This window comes from Loxodonta africana, chromosome 3 (assembly GCF_030014295.1).
Source record: "Loxodonta africana isolate mLoxAfr1 chromosome 3, mLoxAfr1.hap2, whole genome shotgun sequence".
NCBI lineage: Eukaryota > Metazoa > Chordata > Mammalia > Proboscidea > Elephantidae > Loxodonta > Loxodonta africana.
In genome coordinates, this window is record NC_087344.1 from 47,737,148 (window position 1) to 47,748,921 (window position 11,774).

Genomic DNA, 11,774 nt, shown 5'->3' on the forward strand with positions numbered 1-11,774 from the left:
ATAGGCTCGCTACGAGTCGGAATTAACAACAACAACAACAGTCCATGAAAATGGTATTCTCCATGTATTTTAGTGTTCTTCAATTTCTCTCAGTAATGTTCTATATGCTTTTGAAAGCTGGACAATGAATAAGGATGACTGAAGAATTGATACTTTTGAATTTCGGTGTTGGCAAAGAATATTGAATATACCTATATCTCACATACTTTGGACATGTTATCAGGAGGAATCAGTCCCTGGAGAAGGACATCATGCTTGGCAAAGAAGAGGTCAATGAAAAAGAGGAAGACCCTCAGCGAGATGGATTAACACAGTGGCTGCAACAATCGGCTCAAGCAAAGCAACAATTGTGAGGATGGTGCAGGACCAGGCAGTGTTTTGTTCTGTTGTGCACAGGGTCTTTATGAGTTGGAACCGACTCGATGGCACCTAAGAACAACAACAACAAATGTTCTATAGTTTTTGGTATTGAGGTCTTACACATTTTTAATAGATTTATTCCTAAATATTTTAGTCTTTAAATTCAATTCTTTTAATTCACTTTTCACATTTACATTCAATAAAATTCACTCATTTTGGTGTAAAATTGTGCAGGTTTTGAGAAATGCATACAGTTGTGTAACTACCACTAAAATCAAGATACAGAGCAACTCCATCACCCTAAAAAAAAATTCCTTCATGCTGCCCTTTTGTAGTCAACCCCTTTCTCTACCCCGAATCCCTGGTCATCACGAATTTCTGGTATTTTTTTAGAAGTTCATTTTATGTTTATTTGATGCCGGGATCTAGAAATACAAGTGAATTTTGTATGTTAAGCTTGAATCCAGAGGTTTCCTGTATTTATTGATTAATTCTACTAGTTTGTCTACAGGTATTTCCGGATATTCTACATATACAATCATGACCACTGTGAATAATGACAGTTTTATTTCTTCCTTGGCAATTCTTATGCTTTCTATTTCTTTTTCTTGACTTATACTGGCTAGGGCCTCTAGTACAAGACTCATTAGATATGAGGATACTGGGAATTTTTGTCTTGTTCCCGATCTTGGAAGAAAGCTTTCAATATTATCCCGTTAAGTACAATGTCTCCTGTAGGCATTCCTTATCAATTTAAGGGAGATTCCCTCTATTCTTAGTTTGCTATATGTTTTTATCACAAATTTGTATTGAATTTCAGGCTATTTTTAAGGATAAAATGAGATAATCTGTGTAAAGGGCCTTGTACTTTGCAGATACTCATTAAATATTATTTTCCATTTTCCTTTTCCCTTTCTCTATACACCCTGATTATCTTGGGTATTTGATCCTGAATTTATAATCCTTCTTGATCTAGTTCTATTTCAGAATATTGGAAGGAGTCCAAGGAAGATATTTGATCTGTTCTGGATTTATGTAGCTACTCTGAAATATGAATTGGCAAGAGTGCCCAATAATTGTGTTTTCCAACTGCCTTTCAAATCTTGAATTAGTTATTAGAGTCCAGACACATCCAGCTACTAAACAGCTTGTGGACACAGAAGAAAGTATACTATATTTCATTTGGGGGAGCAAAGGACAGGTGCCATTTCCCTGGTCTCAAGTGGGAAAACTTCCATTTGCTGAGAACATGCAGCCAAAATAGTTTCTCCTCTCTTAGAAATATTGAGATTATTTTGCAGTTCAACTATTTTGAACAAAACTATTAGGTTCTCAAATTTAGGGGGTCAAGGGTGAAAGTCAAGGAGTGTATTAGCCATCTAGTGCTGCCGTAACAGAAATACCACAAGTGGATGGCTTTAACAAAGAGAAATTAATTTTCTCACAGGCTAGTAGGTTACAAGTCCAAATTCAGGGCATGGCTCCAGGCGAAGGCTTTCTTTCTCTGTCAGCTCTGGAGGAAGGTCTTTGTCCTCAATCTTCCCTTGGTTGAGGAGCTTCTCCGGTGCAGGGACCTTGTGGTCAAAGGACGTGCTCTGCTCCTAGTGCTGCTTTCTTGGTGGTATGAGGTACCCAACTTTTTGCTTGCTTCCCTTTCCTTTTATCTCTTGAGAGATAAAAAGTGGTACAGGCCACACCCCAGGGAAACTCCCTTTACCTTGGATCAGGAAGGAGAACTGAGTAAGGGTGGTGATACGACCCCACCCTAATCCTCTCAACATAAAATTACAATCATAAAATGGAGGACAACCACACAATACTGGGAATCATGGCCTAACCAAATTGATACACACATTTTTGGGGGGTACAGAACTCAACCCATGACAAGGAGGCTATGAACTTGGATGGTGTTATGGATTGAATGTGTCCCCGAAAGATGTGTGTCAAGAGCTTTGCTAGAGCATTCATACATACATTGGATGCATATCATATCCTCAAGGAAACCCCCCTTACTTGAGCAAGATAGTGCAAGGGTGTGGCTTGAATAAGGGTGGTAAGTGTGGTGACTGTGGTAAGGGTGGTGACTTAAGTCATACCCTCTAGTAAGGTAGTGACTTAAGATACATCCCAGCTTAATCCTGCCTCACTTACATAATCAACAACTCACTTCCAAATTGGACCATAGCCACAGGCATAGGAGCTAGGATTTACAACACGTCACAAAATGGAGGATGTCTTAGTCATCTAATGCTGCTGTAACAGAAATACTACAAGTGAATGGCTTCAATAAACAGAAATTTATTCTCTCACAGTCTAGGAGGCTAGAAGCCCAAATTCAATGCGTCAGTTCAGGGGAAGGTTTTCTCTTTCTGGCCTCTAGAGGAAGGCCCTTGTCCTTAATCTTCCTCTGGACTAGGAGCTTCTCAGCCCAGGACCCGGATCCAAAGGACGAGCTGTTCTCCTGGCTCCTGTTTCTTGGTGGTTTGAGGTCCCTGAGTCTCTCTGTTTACTTCCTCTTTTATATCTCAAAAGAGATTGGGTTAAGACAAAACGTAATCTTGTAGATTGAGTCCTGCCTCATTAACGTAACTGTCAATAACCCCACCTCATTAACATCATAGAGGTAAGATTGACAACACATGAGAAAATTACATCAGTTGACAAAATGGTGGGCAATCACACAATACTGGGAATCATGGCCTAGCCAAGTTGACAGACTGTTTGGGGGAATACAATTCAATCCACGACACCCCTACATACTGCTTCTCCTGTTATTAACATCTTGTATCCCTGTGGTATATTTGTTACAATTCATGAACCACTATTGATACATTGTTACAGTAAAACCGGCAAAAGGTGGAACCTGTGTAAGGTGGAAACCTGTCAGAGAAGAAAAACTCAAATATTTTCCGCTAATAGAGAGTGATTTAAAGTGGTTGGTAAGTTGCATCGTGTCAAAGGTGGAAAACTTGTGAGACCCAGAAAAACAAGGCAGTTCAGTTGAGTTCTAGCCCTCACAGGTTTCGCTGTATTAACTAAAGTCCATGACTCACATTAGGGTTCATTCTTTGTGTTATACAGCCCGAAGGGTTCTGGATGCAGTGCTGAAAGTGCTCACTCATCTATGTCAAGAAATTTGGAAGACAGGTATCCGGCTGGCCAGCCAACTGGAAGAGATTCATATATGTGCCCATTCCAAAGACAGGTGATCCAACAGAATAAGGAAATTATTGAACAATGTTAACATCACACGCAAGTCAAATTTTGCTGAAGATCATTCAAAAACAGCCGCAGCAGTACATTGACAGGGAACTGCCAGAAATTCAAGCCAGATTCAGAAGAGGATGTGGAACAAGGGATATCATTGCTGATGTCAGATGGGTCTTGGCTGAAGGCAAAGAATACCAGAAAGATGTTTGCCTGGGTTTTATTGACTACGCAAAGGCATTTGACTGTGTGGACCATAACAAATTTTGGATAACATTGTGAAGAATGGGAATTTCAGAACACTTAATTGTGCTCACTAGGAACCTGGACATAGATCAAGAGGCAGTTGTTCGGACAGAACAAGGGGATACTGCATGGTTTAAAGTCAAGAAAGGTGTGCATCAGGGTTGTATCCTTTCACCATACTTATTCAATCTGTATGGTGAGCAAATATTCCGAGAAGCTGGACTATATAAAGAAGAAAGAGGAAGACTCGACAGCACCTAACAACAAGGATTTCGACAAGTGCATAAAGTCATGTGGCCACCATAACAGTATCATGCAGAATAGCTTCACCGCCCTTGAAACGCCCCGTGCTCCACCTGTTCATCCCCTCTCCCTCCACCTGAGCCCCTGGCAACCCCTGATCTTTTCACTGTGTAGTTTTGTCTTTTCCAGGGTGTCGAAATGATATGGTATGGCTTTTTCCCGTTGGCTTCTTTCACTTGTTGTTGTTGTTGGGTGCTGTTCGGTCTACTCTGAGTCACAGTGGTCCCATGTGACATAGTAGAATGGGTCCATAGGGTTTTCTTTGCTGTAAATTTTACAGGAGCATGTTGCCAGGTCTTTCTCCCATGGAGCTGCTGGTTCGCAGTAAACAGTTAAGGTTCCCCCACGTCTTTTTGTATTTTTATTTTGCAGATTTTTAGACATAGGCAGCAGAACAGTATAGAGAACCTCCATATACCCACCACCCAGCATCAACTATTATTGACTCCTGGCTAATCTTAGTTCATTTGTACCCCCACCCTTTCCCTGATTCTTATTTGATTGTAGAGCAAATCCTGCACATTCTATTATTTAATCCAAAAAGATTTCAGTAGATACTTCTAAAAGAATAGAACTCCCCTTCTTAAAAAACCATAACCACAATACTGTTACTCCAAGTACTCGTTACTTAAGCATAGCAAGGAACGGAATCCCAGCATCCTTCCAGGGTTTACAAGTCACTCTTATAGCCATTGACCACTCATGCAGTTAATGGGTCTCAGATCGTTCAGGTGGCGAAGATATGAAACGGGTTGATCTCTTTTTTGGAAGTAAGGAGATACATACATACACACACACACACAGATATGGAGCCCTGGTGGTGTGGTGGTTAAGAGCTTGGCTGCTAACCAAAAGGTTGGCAGTTCAAATCCACCAGCCACTCCCTGGAAACCCTATGGGGCAGTTTTACGCTGTCCAATGGGGTCACTATGAGTTGGAATCAACTCAACAGCAACAAGTTTGGTTTTAAAATGGTTCATGTGATGTGAATTTCACCTCAGTAAAAACATGTAAAAACATTCATGTAAGATGAACCATTTTAAAGTGTACAATTCAGTAACATTTCATACCTTCACAAGCTTATGCAACCATCACCTCTATTTAGTTGGAAGTAAGAATATTTCAAGTGAAAATAACTAAACACATTGTTTTACATCAAGTGAAGGCTGCTCACTGAAAGGTCAGCGGTTCAAATTCACAAGCTGCTCCACGGGAAAATCCTATGCGGCATTTCTATTCTGTCCTATAGGGTCACCATGAGTTGGAATCAACTTGACAGCAACGGGTTTCGTTTTTTGTTTGTTTTTTGGTCCAATCTTAGAATGCCAGAGTGCCATAGCAATAGATAGACAGGTAGGTAGGTAGACGGACAGATAGATGGACAGATAGTTGACTCCTACTCAAGGCGACTTTATGAATAACAGAATGAAATGTTGCCCAGTCCTGTGCCATCCTTACCATAGTTGGCACGTCCATCATTGTGGCTATTGTGCCAGTACCTCTCAGAGAGTCTCCCTCACCCTCATGGGCCCTCTACTTCACCAAACATGATGTCCTCCTCCAGTGATTGTTCTGTTCTGATCCATAAGATTTTCATTGGCTAATTTTTGAAAGTAGATCACCAGACCTTTCTTCCTGGTCTGTCTTATTCTAGAAGCACCACTGAAACCTGTCCACCATAGGGGACCCTACCGATATTTTAAATACCAGTGGCATAGCTTTCAGCATCACAGCAACACACAAGCCAACACAGTATGACAGACAGATGAGTGGTGGCCCATTGTGGTAGGCCTGAGAATAGGGATTTAATGAACTCAGTGGTTCCTGTTTAGTCTGCATGATAAAATGTTGATAACAGACAATATTTATTAAGTGTTTAGTATCAGCTGAGCATTACCGCATTTAATCCTCACAACAGTCCTATGAGGGAAATATCATGATTCCTATTTCACAAATGAGAACAATCAAGGCTCAGAGAAGTTAAGGGACTTGCCAGGAGCTACTTTAGCTCAAACTAAAAAGAGGCAAAATTAGGATTTGAACTCAGGCCTGTGGGACTCCAGAATTTACATTCTTTCAACTGTGCTCTACTGTCAACCAGCTTTTTAGCCATTTTTAATGATTGTAGATTTCATCGGGAGAGCTGGCACCTTACAGAAAGTTGTTCAGACGTTGTCACTAAGAAGAAACAGTGATGGTGAGGGCAAGTTTGCTCAAGGACTAGAAGCAAATTTGCAAAACCTAGGTAGAGTCTGATTTTTCAGAAATAGATCGTCAGGTCTTTGTTTTGAGATACCTCTGGGTGGACCTGAACCTTCCATCTTTCGATTAGCAGCCAAGTGTGTCAACTGTTTGCACCAAACCCTACGGAGCACAGTTCTACTCTGACACACGTGGGGTCAACTGACACACATGAGTTGGAGTCTACTTGAGGGCAACTGAAAAGCTAGGGTCTACCGAAGCACTTGGCCGTGGTCATCAGTTAGAAGGGAGCAGCTAACAACAGCTGGCAAAAGAAGCCCCCTGGCTTCTGTCGTGAATGTTAAAAACTTTTTATTTTCTAGAAACCCATCATGGCATATGCTGTTGTTTGTGCAAGGAGAGCGACTTGGTGGTTCTAGCTGTTGGGGGAATAAAGGGGAGAGTAGGGGAGGTGCCAGGAAGCTAGGTGGGCTCCGGAGTGATAGGGTGGGAAATTGTAAGTAGGTCAACAGGTAGGGAGTTGGAAGAACACCAAGAGGAGGAGATGGGTTGTGGGAAGCCAGTGAAGAGGAGGAGAAGGGAAGGGGAGAGAAAGAACGATGGAAAGGTAGAGCAAGAGGAACCCATTCCTGTGTGTGGCACTTGGCCACGTTTAAAGAGCGAAGCTTAGTGCACAGAACCATCTGGAAGCAACGTGGGATGTGGTGTTTGTTAAGCAGATGAGTTGCAGAGTTTCTCAGAAGGAGCACCTTGGGGTGGAATACTTTTCTGCTGAGCAGAACAGGCCAGCATGTTCAAGACACTTAGCACCTCCCTCCACTAGAACCAGTGGTGCCCCACACAGTAACTAGGACAACTGAAAACACTGCCACAACCATTTCCAAGGAAGTGATAAAACCAAACCGGTTGCCTAGAGAAAGGCCCACTGTGGCTGAGAACCACCTAAAGAAGAAAAGTAAGAAACCACTCTCACAACTGGTCTCTGAGCCACCCACCCACCTGCAACCTCAAGAGGGCTTGGTGGACTTCGGGTGGAGGACCTGGGGTGGCCCCTCCTTGAGTGTCCACGTAAGGCAAACGGGACACATATGAGGAGCTGTATTATGAGTGGTGTGGCCTCGTCCTCCTGCCCTGCTTCCTGACACTTCATCGCACAGGTCAGTTCGTCCTGATGAAGCTTTCCCCACAATTTCATTTTAATGCATACCCTATTAAGAAATGTGGTCGTTGTTGTTAGTTGCCATTGAGTTAGCCCTCAACTCATGGGGGCCCCATGTACAGTAGAACAAAACACTGCCCGATCCTGCACCATCCCCATGATCTCTTGTAGATTGGACCATTGAGATCCATAGGCTTTTCGTTGGCTGATATTTGAAGGTAGATCTCCAGGACTTTCTTCCTAGTGCATCTTAGTCTGGATGCTCTGTTGAAACCTGCTCAACATCATAGCAACTGTAGCAACACGCAAGCCTTCACTGACAGGTAGGTAGTGTCTGCACATGAGGTGCGCTGGCCGGGAATCAAACCCGGGTCTCCCACGTGGACGGTGAAAGCTCTGTCACTGGACCACCAATGCCCTTCATTAAAAAATGTTAGCAGGTGCCAACATCTGCATGGGAATTGCTGTCACAGCTTTCTCATGGCACAGCTAGTTGAGTAGGGTAAAAATTACAGAAATAAGTCCTAGATGAGGGAGAGAGACCTGGAGAAAAGTCCCACTTTCCAATTCTCAGCTCCAAAACCATTTCTGCAGCGGGATGAATATCTTGATCCAATTGTTGAGACATTCACCTTACTGTGTGGGCCATGTTGAACAAAGAGATCTTCGGTAAAATAGGCTGGCAACTCTTTGCAGGAAGGTTATTTTATGAATTCGAGGTGGACAGGTTTAGGTGTTGAAAGCATGACCCCAGGGGAGCTTGGAAAATGATGAATTGGAATGAAGAGGGCTAAGCAAAGTTTTCTTCATCCTGTGGAATGTTTACTTTCTTTAAAATCTGGGGCCAGCATTTAAAAATTGTGAAATTTCTTACAAAACCCAGTTTCTGGAAGCTCTTGAAAACTCGGAAGGTCTAGCAAAGCCAGTCTGGTGTTTCTGCCTGGAGGCGGTTGGCTAGGATGGATGTGGCTGGTTTGGAGGAGCCCTGCATGTTATCTGCTGGCCTTTGGTGTTAGTTAAGTCTACAAATCCCCCTACCAAACCTGGGGCATGGCAGGATTAATTGGATTCAAAACCCAGGCAAATCTGGAGTTGCTCATAAAAGAATCACATACTGGGAGCAGGGAACAGGTATGAGTTATGGAAGCAACATCAGGTATAGGTCCAGAAAGACGGGGCTAGTGTTGATACTTAAGTAGTTGACCAATAACTGAGTGACAGTGTTCTTGTGGTCACAGCTGGTCCCCAATACGGCATTGAGACAGTGGGAATTAGAACTACCACTTACTGAGCCCTTTTTGTGTGCCAAGTACTGAGGGTTTCATGTCTAGCATCTCATTTAAGCCTCACACCTAACTTCACCTGATCAGGTTTCAGGAAAAGAAAAAAATCAGGCTAAAGGATGCTTAAAAAAAAAAGAAAACAATAAAACCAAATCTGTTGCCATCAAGTTGATTCTGACTCATGGAACCCCATGTGTGCCAGAGTAGACCTGCTTCGTAGGGTTCTTATGGTTGTGACCTTTCAGAAGCAGATTACCGGGCCTTTCTTCCAAGGGACCTCTAAGTGAGTTTGAAACACCAACTTTTCACTTAGTAGCTGAGTGCTTAACTGTTTGCACCACTCAGGGACTCCTAAAGGATTCTAGATGCAGATATTTTTGACTGTGCTGGGGTGACCGGTGTAAGCTGTGTTCCTTGATTCCTCCCTAGATATCACATGCAGCCCGACCATAAGTTCCGAGGGCCGATAACAGCCTGCCTTGTGGCCACAATCCACTTCTTGAAATCTCTGAATGCATACGGGGTGGGCCCAGCCCGGGTTGTGGTCTGTGGTGGCAGTGTGGGAGGGGGACTAGCAGCTCTGGCTTGTCTGTAACTCAGGAGCAGAAAGGATCTCCCCAGGCTCTGTGCTCAGATTCTGGTCCAGGCTGCTCTGCAAGCCCTGGACTCCCAACTCCCTTCCTATCAGCAGAACAAGAACGTGCCCTGGCTCGATTGGCACTTTGTCTTCTACTGATGGAGTTACTCCTGGATATCAGCCCCTCCTGGGAAATCATGGTCTTGAAAGGCACCCATTTGCCTACGGAAGTCTGGGAAAAGGATAGAAAGTGGTTGGGCCCAGAAAACATCCCAGAGAGGTTTAAGCAGCGAGGTTACTGGCCGATGCCCTGCGCTCCCCTGAATGAGGATGCCTACTTGGAATCAAGCCTAACTTTGGATGTGACGATCTCACGCCTGTTTGCAGAAGATGGTGTCGTAGCTCAGGTCCCGGAGGCTTTCATAGTGGCCTGTGAGTATGATCTTCTCCGGGAAGACTCACTGTTGTGCAAGAAGAGGCTGGAGGACCTGGGCAAGCCAGTGATCTGGCACCACATGGAAGACAGATGTCACGGAGTGCTCAACAGCATTGATATGGAATGCTTGTACTTCCCCTGCTCCATAAGAATTCTGAAGGTGATGGTCAGTTTTATAAAGGGCTTGTGACTACCTTTCTTTCCTGCTGCAGCCACAAGGAGTGTGGATCCCACCATCACCACTGGGCTCTGTATTGCTAAGTTGGGCTAGGGAGAATGTGGAGGTTGCCACCACCTTCTTGCTCCAGATTCTAGAATCATACAATGCACGCTTCTGATGTCTGAAGGGAGAACAGGAGAGGGAACAGGTTTCGGGGGGAGGGCTCTCTGTCCATGCTCACTGTTGGGAAATTTTGAGCTGCCCATCTTTGATGGCCACTTCTGAGCATGAATCAGCGTGTAAGGGTTACTCATAGCATCCCTGAGGTAGAGTTTAGTTTGAACACAAACGGAGCTGCAGGCTTTACCTCACTTTGATCTTGCCTGTGTGTACCAGGAGTGCCCTGGTTGGCTGAACCTAGGATTAACACAGGAGCATTGGTGTAATCTCACAGGGTTTTCCGATCTGGCTCAGAAGGTGGAGTTCTGATGTTCTAGAATGGTGGGTGGTGATGGTGGTGGAGAAACTGGGTTCAGCCTCCTCCTCTGGGTGAATGGTGACACTTCTCCTACTGATTTCCAGCCCCTGGGCTCAGAGCCTTGGCTGCCTGGACTGGAAGGGTTAAGTCAGTATGGATAGATTTTCCATGGTAGTGGACACCTAGTGGCAAATGAAGACAACCTGGATCTGCCTCCTTGAGGAAGCTCTGAAGCTCCTGGGGTCAAAACCAGGCTTCCAACCAAAGGCCTGAATGCAACATTGTGGGAGTTAGAGGAAAGAGTTGCGAGGGAAATTGTGAGTCCTGAGTCAGAGCCAAACTCAATCAAGCCCGCAGTAGGGAATCACGAAAGGGGAAAAGAGACATAAGATGTATTAATGAGAGCTATTTCTGTTTAAGACATAGAACCAACTCAAATTAGCCTAAATTAGAGAGTGAATGCATTGCCTTATGTAATTATGAATTCCAAGAATAAATCAGGCATGGTTTGATCCAGGAACTCAAACAGTGCCACCAGCTGCCTTCTTTCTTTCTCTGCTTTACTCTCCTCTTTGCTGATTTCAACTTCATCTCTCAATCTGGTGGGCCCTGAGCACCTCCATGCTTACATTCTCCCAGAGTCAAGTTCATTATTATAAACTTGCCACACTCTTGGTGGTCCCAACAAAAATCTCTTGGCAACTCAATGGCTCTGTTGACTTCCAGAGTGGTGTGTCCAGCTGCCACAATGAAAGGAATGGAATGCTCTGACAGACCAGGACCAAATCCTGTGCCATCCTTGGCGCAGAGAGTGGATTCAATTTCACCTGGTGCTTGGAGTGAGAGTGGAGGAGGAAGTGCAGCCCTAAAAGAAGGGTAAATGAATGTTGGGTGAACATCAAAGCTTCCTCTACTACAGAAGCTAAATAGAATCCTGAGTCAAGGTACTTGCAAGTGGCAAAAGATATCAAGAACCATTGGGCAAGTTGACCAACTTCTCCTTGGGAATAAAAATTCCTTTGAAAGGGGTGATCTAGGCCCCCAAGCTGGCCCCACATTGGCCAGAGAGTTTTATAGGCCAAGATCTAAGTTTAATGCACAAAGAACCTTTTAACATGGTTTCAGCTAAATTTTGTTCTGAAACATGGGGCAAAGAGGAATCCCACTAAGTGGTTTCTTGATTCATTCACAGCTGATCAGCACATGGCTTCCTCGGAGAAACAGGAACCAACCACTTAAAACAAATACTTTGGTGGCACTCAGCTTCTGGAGATTATTGGAATCGAAGGAGTATGGTCCTTCTGAGATGGCCTTCTAAGCTGAGTCTGGGTTGGCTCCCCTACTGGAATGTGACTTTCGTTGT

General features: G+C 44.0%; 1 protein-coding gene across 1 annotated transcript; it reads left to right on the top strand.

Moving 5' to 3' along the window:
• Window positions 1–6,802: 6,802 nt before the first annotated feature.
• AADACL3 (arylacetamide deacetylase like 3) lies at window positions 6,803–11,553 on the top strand. The gene is given in 2 exon segments (XM_064281316.1): window positions 6,803–9,503; window positions 9,506–11,553. Coding segments are annotated over 2 exon segments (765 nt in total). The 5' UTR covers window positions 6,803–9,196; the 3' UTR covers window positions 9,964–11,553.
• Window positions 11,554–11,774: the final 221 nt, after the last annotated feature.